Here is a 12,222-nt window from a genome sequence, read left to right on the forward strand (position 1 = left end):
AGTGGGGGGAATAGTTTTCTCTTTTACCACTTTTCTCCATAGGTCCTCTGCTGGAAATAGGGTTTGAGGCTGCCCACAGAAAGTTGGGCATCTTGGAACTGTATCAGCCTCTTAGCCAGGTTTGGGTCTGTGGGACCTTTCTTACCTAGAACTTTTTTTCTTCTTCAGTAAATACCCTCCACCTGTCAACATCTAGTTAGAAGCAAAGAGCTCCAAAGTGCTGGGTAGAGTGAGAAGAGGAGAGAATTCAAGAGATGGGACTTACCAGGGGCTGTCCAGCCCCAGAGACAGCTCCAGGTCCTGTCCCTGCTCCGGCTCCTGTCCCTGCTCCGGTTCCCGCACTTACTCCGTTGGCTGGGTAGTGCACCAGCAGATTGTAGCCCGAATACACAGACTCTTTGTACATCCCGACACTGCTGCTGTCCTGGGCCTTGAGGCCTGGGAAACCAGAGTCTGTAAGACACACTGCCACACTGGAGGGGCTGATGTGGGGGAGGGAAGAAGGGGATCTTTCTGACTTTTCTTAAGATAAAAAATTTAAAAAGGACTGGCCATGTGGGTTCCTGGGGTGTGTGGTGTCAATAGAACTCGGAGAAGCATGGGACTGGGGCTCCACCAGGGATAAGATGTCTGTCTTAGGGACTGCAAAATCATCCAACTCTGCAGCCTTGGAATCCCAAGTGATCACTCATTCCCAATACCCTCCCTAGCCAACTACTGTGTCCCCAACTTTTTCCCCCCAGAAGCACCTAAGCACTTCAGTCACCTGGGGAGGAGGTTGGGGGGAGTGGGTCTGTTTATTCTTAAGAAAGGTCAGTGGACAGGAAATGACTCGATCAAGGTGGGGGTGCCCCAAGATATGAAAGCCCGCCTCCAATAGTCCCCCAACTAAGCCTCTTCGACAATCCTTCACTTTGATTTGGGGGGAAGGCGGCACTACTCTCCTACATCCCTCCAACGGTCCCCGCCCCCTCCCGGGGGCCCAGAAGTGCTGCTGCTGCGGCTTCGGGTGGTGGCAATAAGTTGAAAGTCAGTGGGTGGGCCTGAACGGTCCATATACGCACCTTCTTCCAAAGCATCCGGGAGTTTGTCCTGGTACAGCCTCTGGGAGTTTGAAGCTCGCCGGAGCGTCTGAGAGAAAGGAGGGGGAAGAGACAGAGAGACAATCAACGAGATTAAGAGAGACACTGAGAAAAGGCCGGAGGAAAAAAAATATAGGAGACAGAGAAAGACAGGGAATGGGACAGAAAAAAAAAAGAAATTGATACATACGTGAGTCAGAGAAAGAAAGAGACAGCCGCCAATATCAAGCGAGACAAGGAGAATCAGAGAGCGCGGGGGAGGAGAGTGGCAGAGGAGGGGTAGATAACCCGAGCAAGGCAGAGAAAGCAGCGAGGGGCAGAAGGAAGAAAAAAGACTCCAGAGTAAGTAGGGAGCTCCCTGGAATGAGCAGGAGTCGCGGGCTCTCTGTAGCCCCTCGGCTGCCCCCAGATTTTCGCAGCCCCCGCCTCAGCTCCTCCCTTGACTCACCTCTGTCTGGCCCGGGCCGCTCCCGGCTTGGCCGCTGCTGCCCGCGCCTTCGGACTCGTTGACCAACGAGGACTTGAGGTCAGCCAGATCCCGCTCAGGGAAGCCGCCCTGGGGAATCTTCTCTTCCTGCTCGCCCTCATCCTTGAAGGCTAGCATCTCGTCTGTAGCACCCAGGTCGTCCCCGCTGCCGCCGCCTCCGCCCAGCTGGGGCATGATCCGGCCGGGGCCGCGGGGCTCTCGCTCCCGCTCTCTCCGCTTTGGCTCACTTTTCCACTCCGAGCTGCTTGCGGATAACTTCTGGGGCACCCTCGGGGCCTGCCGGGGGGTAGTGGGGAGGGTCGTTTCTCTGCGCCTTTGCCCAAGAGGGCTGAGGTTGACCGGAGTCTAGCCCACGCCGGCGCCCGACTCCCTTGGGGCTGGGGGAGGGCCAGGGCTAGAAGTGGTAGTTCTGAGAACAAGCAAGCGGGAGGGTTGGACAGACTAAGGGCTGGAGGTGCGGTAGCAGCTGGAGGCGCGGGAGGCTAGGAGTGCTGCCGGAGCTCCTGGAGAGCTCAGAGCTCCAGACATCAAAGGCACCGCCGATGATTGACAGAGGCGGGGCGGGGCGCGAAGGGAAGGGGCGGGGCTGAGGCCCAGGACACTAACTCAAAGAAGGTGGAAGGGAGGAGTATTCTTAAAGGGCCAGTGCACGCAGTGTAGGCTAGGGAAGATTGTGGAGAGACTGGGAGGCGTGTGTGTGTGCGTGCGTGCGTGTGTGTGTGTGTGTGTGTGTGTATGTGTGTGTGTTATGGGGAGGTATGCTGGAGAGGGAAGGGGGGCCGTAGTAGGAGGCAAACTCAGCCCCTCTCCCCCTACCACAGATTCTGGGAGAGTTTTCCCTACTCCTAGGGCCACTAGATCGGGAGGATGGAGGGGGTGGAAGGATACTGTGCCATGTTGAGGGATTGGAAGGAAGGTGGGGGGGGGGGAGGCAGTGAGGGAAGGTGAGGCAGTGACTTCCAGAGTCTGAAAGTCTGATTTGTGATAGGTTTGCATATAAAGGCTTCACTGCCTCTATGAGTGCGTGATTCGTGTCAGACACACAGATACTTTTATGCAGCCTCTGCGCTTGGGGGTCACGCACTAGAAGTGTGTGTGTGTGTGTGTGCGCGCAAAAGGGTCCTTAGGCTCTGAGTGATCCAGTTGGGACCAGTGCCTCGTAAGGAGGCGGGGACGAGAGCAGGAACCGCTCCAGCTTGTAACGGTTTAAAGCTCAGACTCCATAGATCGTTGGTCTTCTCTATAAATCTGTTGGGGACTTCTGTCCAGTTGTCCCCTCCCGGCTCAGCCCCGCCCAGCCTCCGCCCAGTCCCAGCTGCGCTCCATCTCTCCGGCTAGCAGAAAGTGCTTTGGTCTCCTAGCTGCTCCTAGCCCCCGAACGTGGGAATAAGCACTTTTGCAGCACATTTTTCCCTCCAGATACCCAGCACGACCCGTGCCTGCAAGGATATACACCGAGGCTTACATACCTACATTCCAGAGGCTAGTAGGGGCGAAAGGGTCCATAGACCGCTAGGCATTACTTGCTGGGCGGCCTGTTGCCCTAGCACTCTTGGAGGTGGCGATCCCAAAGCCACCCAACTCTGGTACTTTGGGACTGTGTCTCGTGTGTGTGTGTGTGTGTGTGTGTGTGTGTGTGTGTGTGTGCGCGCGCGCGCGCGCTCACGCGCGATTTGGTGTGGGTGCCTAGGGCCTGGGCTTTTGGGAGCTGCTACGCAGAGTTTGCTGGGGAAAATCTGGCCTGAGATTTAGCGCCCGCCAGAACAGAGATAAAACCCTGGCTGAGAGAGGGAAACCTGTTGTAATCTCGCCCGGGGAAACAAAGAGGCTCATTAATGCGGAGACTCTGGGGAGCCTTTGATGTTGACTGCCGTGCCGTCACTCATCCGTCCATTTGCATTTAAACCTTCATAAAAGCTTAGTCCCAGCTTCCTTCGCCCGGGGCGAGTGAGGAGCAAAGTATAGGTTTCTATTTAAAGAAACCCGCCAACGCCGGGGCGTGGGCTTAGGGGCCCGGCTTGCTCTCCTAAGCCTTCCCCAAACTCTGGGTGATCCACGCCCGGGCTGTGACCCTGGACCTCCCCCAGCCTAGGACCGGACACAGACCTGCGACGCGGCCCAAACATTTGAGAGGAAAGAATGAAAGCCTACTAGATATGAGCATCTTTTCTCCGCCCCGTGCTTCTGCTTGGCTGCCAGAGCTCTTACAGAGTTTAGGAGTAGGAGGGAGAAAAAGGGATTTAGGAAGATGCTTCCTCCTCCTTTTACGTTATCTCAAAATAAAAATAAACATCAGAATCCTGGGAAAAGTATCACTAGAGGCGACTTCCTGCAGCTCGGGTACCCATTTGTTCTTCCCAGCCAAGGGCATGAGTGGATAGAAGGGGCTTGGGGGTGGGGAGAGGTCAATGGAGTTGGAATTTGTGGGACGTTTAGTGACTGGTGTGCAGAATGCTAGCCTAGGATGTCTCAGAAGGTCTGGTTTTCTCTGAGCCTCAGTCTCTTCTTTAAAATTCCAGGATGTTGTGGGTGTGATCTGTAAACTCTGATGTGGGACAATCACTGCATATGGTAACAATCTCTTCCCTTTCGCTGGATCTTAGTTTCCAAAAAAACCTTTTCCCAGGACTCAAGGTATGGAAGTGGGTTCTATTATCCATCAAAAGCTTCGATTATGTTTCCAGTGACCAACTGGTGCTTTGAAAGAGGCTGGTCTGAAATCCAACCTAACTAGCAATGGAGAGGATCCAGATTGGTAGAATTGACCACCAGGAGATAAATTCTTTAGTCTTCGCAATCTGAGAAACATCACAAACACTAAAAATGAAGGAGTTAAACTGGATGATCTCTATTAGGCTCATACTTATTTTATGACGATGATGATGTTTTGTTTACTTGTCTCTGAAACAGAGGGAAAATCTTCAGTTTGGTGGAGGGCCTATAACCTTTGTGTCTATCTCTGCATTCCATAAACTTCAATCTTCTATTACTCCAGTTAGAAAAACTTCAATCTGTCTTCATAAAAATCCAATCTTTTTATTTTAAGTGCACATTTTGTCTCTGGTATAGACAGATCCTTGTAGGCATCCCTCCCTGCTTTGACAGGGAGCGGGAGTTTTCAGCCTCGGAACCCAATCTTGTTGGTTGCCTGTTTCACTGTTAGAAACACTAGTCAAAACCGGAAAGGGCCAACGCCTCCCTCCCCCAGCCCCAGGGCACCTCTCTCCTTTTGTTCTGGCTTCAGATCAAAGAGGCCTTAGAAAGGTTTGGTCCCTAGGCATTAACCCAGAACCCCTCCCTTTCAGGTTCAGTTCCCAGGAGCCAGAGGTGCTGGCCAGATGTGCTAAGGGGAAATGGGGTAGGTGGGAGGGGAAAAACTATGCATCCAGATATTACCTTCAACATTTGGAAGAAAGCAGAGTGGGCCTTGAGTCTAGGGAAGAGGTGATGCTGGTATGTTCTGCCCCATTGAGGCTCTTGCCTCAAGGTACCCAGAAGAGAGTGTATGAAACTTGGTAGGGAAGGACTCCAAAGGTAAACGACGCTGGAGTCTGTCCTTTCTTGGCCCTACAGTCTTAAACCCAGTGCTTTAAACAACAGGAAACTTACTCTGAAAAGGGAGCTGATGCTTTGCTACCTCAAGATAGCCCTTCCTTTCTCCTATTCCGGGCTCCAGTGTGGAGAGATAGCCATGGGAGCTTCTCCCCATGATCCTTCCAGATGCTGCTGGATTAGGGTGAAGTGGAGATAGGAAACCTGTCCTGACTCACTTCAACTTTCCCTATTTCCAGGACCCCAGAACCATGGAGTCCAGATGCTGCAAGCACCCTTTCCAGCTTCTTGGACAGATGTTCATGAAGACAGCTGCCTTGGTGGGTGTGATGCTGAAGCTCACAGTTAAATTGGAGGGAGCAGATTTGGTGTTTGGGCTCTCAGGATAAGACCTCGAAGCTTTCCTGTATCCATAGAAAAGACTTTCTAAACCTCTGAGAGAGATCTCAGGGCTGGCCAGTCACATGCTTTTAACATCCTTCCTTCAGTTATCTCTTTATCTCTCTCTTTACTGAGAAGAATAGAAGAGATTGTTTCCCGTAGAGATGATGGAGCCAAACATTTTCTTGTAAGACCAGGGCCTCCCATGAAGGGACCTCATTTCTAAAAGAGTCCTCCAAGTTTTCCTTAGACAATTGCTGACAAATAAGTCCTGTGGGAGAAGACTAATATCTGTAGTAAACAAATTACTTTACCTCTGAGAACCTGAGGAAGAACCTAGAACCTGCTGGAATGTTGCCATATTTCTTTTCTAAGTATTGTCTATGTCTATGTATACATGTTGTATTCCTCATAGAATGTAAGGTCCTTGGAGTCAGACCTTCAATTCTGTCTCTGTCTCATCAGTACTAGTAATATAGACACTTATTAAATGTTTGATAACTGATTTATTGATGAGGCTGAATTTTAAAATCCCACATTGCCCCAGAGCTGAGAGTATTCTTTCTAGGGTAGGAAGGAGGCAGAATTTGAGATCCTTTCTTTCTTCATGGTTCAGTAATAAAGGTTCAGCCTTTAGTGAATGTGGGGAGGCCAAAGCCCCATATGACAACTGGGAATGTTGTTTGGGAATTTTTAATATTGAGAGCACTTTTAATTAAACTAGGACTTTCAAAAGCAAGTAGTTTAAGAAATGTGTAGGAGCACATATCTTCTGTTGGTAGGCTTCTTGGGAGTGGGGAAGGAAGAAAAGGGAAACATGTTCTGTGACCATGTGGAAAGACTTAATAGCAGTGAATTCCCAAGTCATTCCCCCTTAATCCTAGGGGAGAAACATAAGTTTATTTCACCTTTTTCAAGGTGTCTATAATAAGTTTATTTCAGAAAACAACTAAATATCTCTACTTTTGGGGTGTTAGAGAGCCTGAATTTAAGAAGCCATATTAGTGGATAGGATAGTGGACTTGGAGTGTGGCAGATTTGGATTCAAATTCTACCTTAGATATTTATTGTGCGATCCTAGAAAAGTCACTTAGCAATTATGAGCCTCTTTTCTTTATGTGCAATACCGGTTAGAGAGAGTAATATTTCAGTGCTTCCAAGATTTTTCCTCTAAAGTTATGATGTTATGAACCCAGCTCAATGAATGATACCACTGACCTTAAGGCAGTATCTGTCCATCTCTGGTCTAGGCTATGAGGGATGATCAAAGAAATAGAAGGCTCTGGTCAGAATTGTAGACAGACTAACATCTAGGGAAACAAGACCCACCTAACTTACAAGAAAGATGGTAGCAACCTGGTGTAGAGACAAAAGGTATTTATTTACTGGTTGGAAGACCTTGGGCAAATCATTTAACCTGCTCTTCCATTCACTTTCTTCATCTATAAAATGGAAATAATAATTTGTTCCATCTCCCTTAGAAGGTTCTTATGAGGATCAAGTATATGTTTGGAAAAGTCTTTGAAAATATTTTGTTCAAAGGCTTCTATTTTATCAGTGTGTGTGTGTGTGTGTGTGTGTGTGTGTGTGTGTGTGTGTGTGTGTATGTGTCTCCCAAGGGACTCCTTTTGGTACAGATCAACAACAGTTTATAACTTAAGGTTTTGAGGGATTGCCCACAGGCATTAAGAGGTTAAATGACTAGTCTATGATCACTTAGTCACCATATATTAGAGGCAGGACTTGAACTCTAAGACTTCAGATATGATAGGGTCCAGTTTGCACTAAATCACTGTAGTACCCTAGTACTGGTAAAATAATGGAGTGATTAGAGCTAGGTGAGGTCAATCAGGGAAGACATCTTGAAATTGGTGAGTAGAGGAAGGAAAGCAGCATTAGCGCCCAGCCCCAGGTTCAGGAGAACTTTGCGACTTTCTTAGATTTGGGAATTATCTTTCTTTTTAAAACATGTATGTCTTCATTGTGATCTTATAAAGTATATATCACCATAGTTTTCTTCAGTATCCCTTGCTATCTCTCAGAGAGCCATTGCACACAAAAATAATTTTTAATAGTTTTTAAATTTTTTATTCAGAGACGTTTTATTTCTCCAATTATATCTAATAACAATTTTCAACTACATTTTCCAAAAATTTAAGACACTCTTGGAGATGATAATTTTATTTGTGTTATTTATACATGCATTATTGTACAAAACATCTCTGTATGTATCACTTCTAATAGCATCCAATACATTAAAATTGTCTTTCTATTTGTTTATTAATCGAGTTCACTGGCATTCCAACCCTCACTGCCAAGAAACCAGTGCCAAAGGTGCTTTGAGATAGTCTTTCTGTGGGAGATCCACAAACAAGAACTCAGATGCTGAGGATGGGACAGAGACTGAGTTGATAGAGCTCAAATGGAAGACCAGGGTCACTCACAAAGATACTTAATCTAGCAAAATGCTCTGCCCATATCAAGTTGCTTAATAAATATTTGCTGAATGAATGAATGTAGGTATGTTTTAGTGTGTAATTCCAGTATAATTCAATAACAATGAACATTTAATAATCTTCTGCTCAAATCCCTTTCCTATTTTAGTCATAGACTGTTAGAACTGGTCCAAACTCCTTTTCTTAAGAGAAAGGGAAACAGATCCAGTGAGGAGTTTTGACTTGCCCAGAGACTTAAGGCAAATTACTTACTTCTCAGGTTAGTATTACTTTTGTAATGTCTTCTCTGCTCTGATCTGAGGGAGCCATCTCAACTGGGAATCACTGCTTTGGTCTCCAAAAAGATCTGAGGTTCTCCAGTAGGTATGCCTGAGAAATGTCAATGAACAACTAACTACTCCTCCTTATTACCTCCTTGTAAAAAGCAAAATCCTGAATTTCAGAAAATTCAGATATTCAGAAAAAGAGGCAACTGCTTATTAGTTCCTAGGTTGACCAGAAGAAACATCAAGGAACTAAATAAAACAGGGAGGACACCGTTTTCAACAAATTCTTTGGGCACTTGAAGGGATTCATCTTTGAGAGGGTGAAGGACCACTAGCTTACTCTCCATATCCCTTATGAGCCTCTAAGTGAAAGAATCCTTCTGTGACTATTGAGTCTGTCACTCTCCTGTTCCCATGCCTCAAGGGCAATTGGCCTATGATCACTGACCCAGATTGGATTTAAACCTCTGACCTCCTAGAGGTGAAAGTTTCTGTGACTTTCTACTTCTCCCCTGGTGTTGCTCCCCCATTTGTGTCTTCCCCATTTCACAAATTTATCAAAGGGTCAAAATAATAATATTTTATAATTTTATGGTACTTGATAGTTTAAAAGGCCAACCAAGGGATTTGACCTTTATGAGAACTGGACTTGATGTCACGATAACAAAATTCAAGCCCCAGCTTCTACCACTAATAAGGTGTATGACTGTAGGCAAGTCATTTTATCTGGAAAATGGGGATAATGATACTACCAAATGAGATCATGTTTGTAAAACATTTCACAAACCTTAAATCACTGTCTAAATGTAAATTATTATTATTATTATATCTTATGTTTATCTAGACTTTAAAGTTTGTGAAGCATGTTACATGAATTTGGTCCTTACAGCAACCTTGTCAGGTCATAAAATGGAGATTAAAAAATATTTTTTTTACACCCTTACCATACTGTGTATTGGTTCCAAGGCAGAAGAGTGGTAAGGGCTAGGCAATGGGAGTTAAGTGACTTGCCCAGGGTCACACAGCTGGGAAGTGTCTGATAAAAATACTCCTACTGCTCATTTCATAGTTTGTTTTTTTTAAAGTGATTTGTATTTATTCCTCTTAGAATCTTTTTAAGGTTCAACTCTCATGCTGGAAGTCTTTCAGGAAGTCTTTCCTTATTTCCTTATTCATTACTACACTTTTTCTCCTTGTCAAATTATTCTACAATCATTTGTTTTTATGTTGTCTCCCTCTTAGCCCACCCCACTCCACCATGATGTAGGCAGAGGCATTATTTTTCATTTCATCTTTGTATCTCCAGCATCTAGCACAATATCTTGATTCTAAATGGTGCTTAAATTTGTCTGTTGCTTTGGCTTATATCAAGTGGCTATAAAGGTAAGTTATGATTCCTCTTCTTTTTAACAGAGCTAGTGGTGTTAACAGTGTGATATAGTGAAAAGACTGATGGATTTGGGGTCAGAGGATCTGAATTTCAGTCTCAGACCAGTTACTTGTTATATGTCTGACCTTGACCATTTCCTTATCTGTAAAATAAAGGGATTATGAGATCAAGGTTTCTTAACTTGGAGTCCACAGACCCCTTCTTCTATGACGGATTTCAAGGAGACTGTGAATTCCTTAAAAATATTTGGACAACAGTATTTCAACATAATGGGTTTTCTCTGTAATCCAGTATATGTTATTTTATGCATTTAAAAAGCATTCTGAGAAGGGGTCCATAGGCTTGGCCAGGCTGACAGAGGGGATCCATGACACAAAAGAGTTTAAGAAGCCTTGGCCTATATGCTCCCTAAGTTCTTTTCCCTAAACTTTCACCAAGATCTTATGAGACCAAAGTCTAGCTCCCCTAATTTCTACCTCTAGTATCATGCTGCTTCAAAATTAACATACCTTTCTGAGATAAGTCTGGAGCATAGATTCTTAAATCATACATAACAAGAAATGAGGATGATAGAACTCCCTACAAAGAAAAGGGCCTTTGCTTTTTTGGGGTGGGTGGGGCTGGGGTTCTGCTCTTTTAATAAGACACTTTATCTTTATGAAAATCACTTGAGCCTCTACTCTCTCCCTATGAGCTGGATGCAGGGTGGTGAATAAGGTCAGGGAAGACTGAGCTGCAGTCCTGCATATCTCTTCCAAGGTTTATCTTCTAAAGTTTTCATAGCTGTTGAAGCTGGAAGAGTCCAGCATGGGTTGATAGTGGGTAAAAGTTACTTCTTGGAACTTCCTTAACATTTTCACTTAATCATGACTAGAGCTGAAAATATAAACTTCCTTTCAAGTTCTTTTCAAATGAAAGGACCAGGCTAACTCTTTGACCTTTTCTAACAAGAGGACCCTTGAAATGCATAGAGTCCAGAGAGCTGCTGGGAGGCCCACCAGATGGAGTTGGTAAATTACAGCTTCCAGAGGCTGGATCTCTGCCCCTGCCCCTCCCCTACCTCCTTGGTGTTTTTCTCTGCAGTCCTGGGGAGCTCTGGTCTCTTGGGATTTTGGAGTTATTGGGGCTCCAACTTGTGCCTTTTTTGGATGGCAAATCTAGGACCCGAGAATTAAATTTTTCATGTATTGGTCAAATGTATAGAAAGACTAGGAAACATAAAACCTAAGCTCACCAATTTGGTACAAAAAATTTAGGTTCATTTATTTAAATTGCTATTTTTTGGGGGGGGGACTTTTGACTTTCGAGTAGTTGTATTATCTCCCCCAATAGAATATATGCTCCCTGATGGCAGGGAATGTTTCATTTTTGTCTTTTTATCTCCTTGAAGTCCTTTCTCTGTCTCTCTCACTCAATGCCTCAAAATTTATTTCTAATAACCCTTTATTCTGTTGTCTTTTCCTCCAGTGGGACTTCTTTTTGACAAGATTAACCCCACCATTTATGTTGTTGACACTATTTCCTCCTGTCTCCCTGAAACTTGCTTCAATATTTTCTTATCTACTGACTTTTTCTGTACCACATATAAACATGGACAGATCATCCTCACCCTCTCCCACAAAAAACAAAACAAAACAAAAACTTGCAAATTCCCTCAACCTATCATCTCCATCATCCTATATCTGTTTTTTATAATAAAAGTCCTAGACAAAGTTGCTTATTCCCCCCCACCTCCCCATAGTTTCCTCACCTATTATTATCTTCCCAGTCTAGGGCAATCTGACTTCCTACTTATCACTGACTAAACTACTCCAAGGTTATCAGTGATCTCTTAACTGTCAAATTCAATGAAATTTTCTGTCTTGTCATTCTCTTAGACATCTCTTCAGCTGTTGATACTTTTGTCCAATCTCTGCATTTGGACTCTCTCTTCCCTTGGCTTTCCTGAGTCAGCTTTTTCTTTCTCTTCACCCACCTTTCTGACTACTCTCTCTTCTTGGTTGAACCTCCTTTTTCATCCTCCTGCCTATTCCATGTGCAGATCCCCTACATTTCTGTCCTGGGCCCTCTTCTCTTTCTATAATCTCTCTTCTGGATCTTCCTCAGTACCCATGATTTCAATTATTATCTCTATACGGATGGCTTCCATATCTATATATCCATCCCTTTTCTCCATTCTGAACTCTGCTCCCATATTACCAACTGCTTGCTGGGCATTTTTATTGTTTGCATTAAAAAGCATGTCAAATACAACACATCTACAAATGGAATTCATATTTTCACCCAAATCCATCCTACTTCAAAACTTTCTCATTTGTGTTGAGGGCACTACTATACCTTCTGTTACCTTGACTGAAATTTTTTACTTTTACCTCCCCTTAACCATTTCCAATCAATTAACCAAGCCTTGTTGACCCTCCTTCCACAATGTTTCTCTTCTCCTTTATTTCTGCTTATATAAACTCCACCCTAGTTCAGGTCTTCATTACCTCTTGCTTAGACTATTGCTATAATTTTTTTTAAACCCTTACCTTCTGTCTTAGAATCGATACTGTGTACTGGTTCTAAGGCGGCATTGAGGGGTTGTGACTTGCCCAGCCAGAATCAC

The 12,222-nt window shown here is 44.9% G+C and overlaps 1 protein-coding gene across 11 annotated transcripts in view; it reads right to left on the reverse strand.

The window, feature by feature from the left end:
• The window catches only part of TCF7 (transcription factor 7), a 120,371-nt gene extending 118,259 nt beyond the window's left edge, over positions 1-2,112 (reverse strand). For 4 of the 11 annotated variants that reach the window (XM_007473400.3, XM_016427691.2, XM_007473402.3 and 1 more), the window contains exons 1-3: positions 1,531-2,108; positions 1,065-1,131; positions 266-438 (exon numbers count right to left, since the gene is read on the reverse strand). In XM_007473400.3, coding sequence (XP_007473462.1) covers positions 266-438; positions 1,065-1,131; positions 1,531-1,743 — 453 coding nt within the window. In that variant the 5' untranslated portion in view covers positions 1,744-2,108. Of the gene's footprint in view, positions 1-265; positions 439-1,064; positions 1,132-1,530 lie in introns of all 11 variants that reach the window. The other 7 variants (XM_007473401.3, XM_007473398.3, XM_016427692.2 and 4 more) reach the window with 4 other exon arrangements.
• Between the last annotated feature and the right edge of the window lie 10,110 nt (positions 2,113-12,222).

Source organism: Monodelphis domestica, chromosome 1, assembly GCF_027887165.1.
Source record: "Monodelphis domestica isolate mMonDom1 chromosome 1, mMonDom1.pri, whole genome shotgun sequence".
NCBI lineage: Eukaryota > Metazoa > Chordata > Mammalia > Didelphimorphia > Didelphidae > Monodelphis > Monodelphis domestica.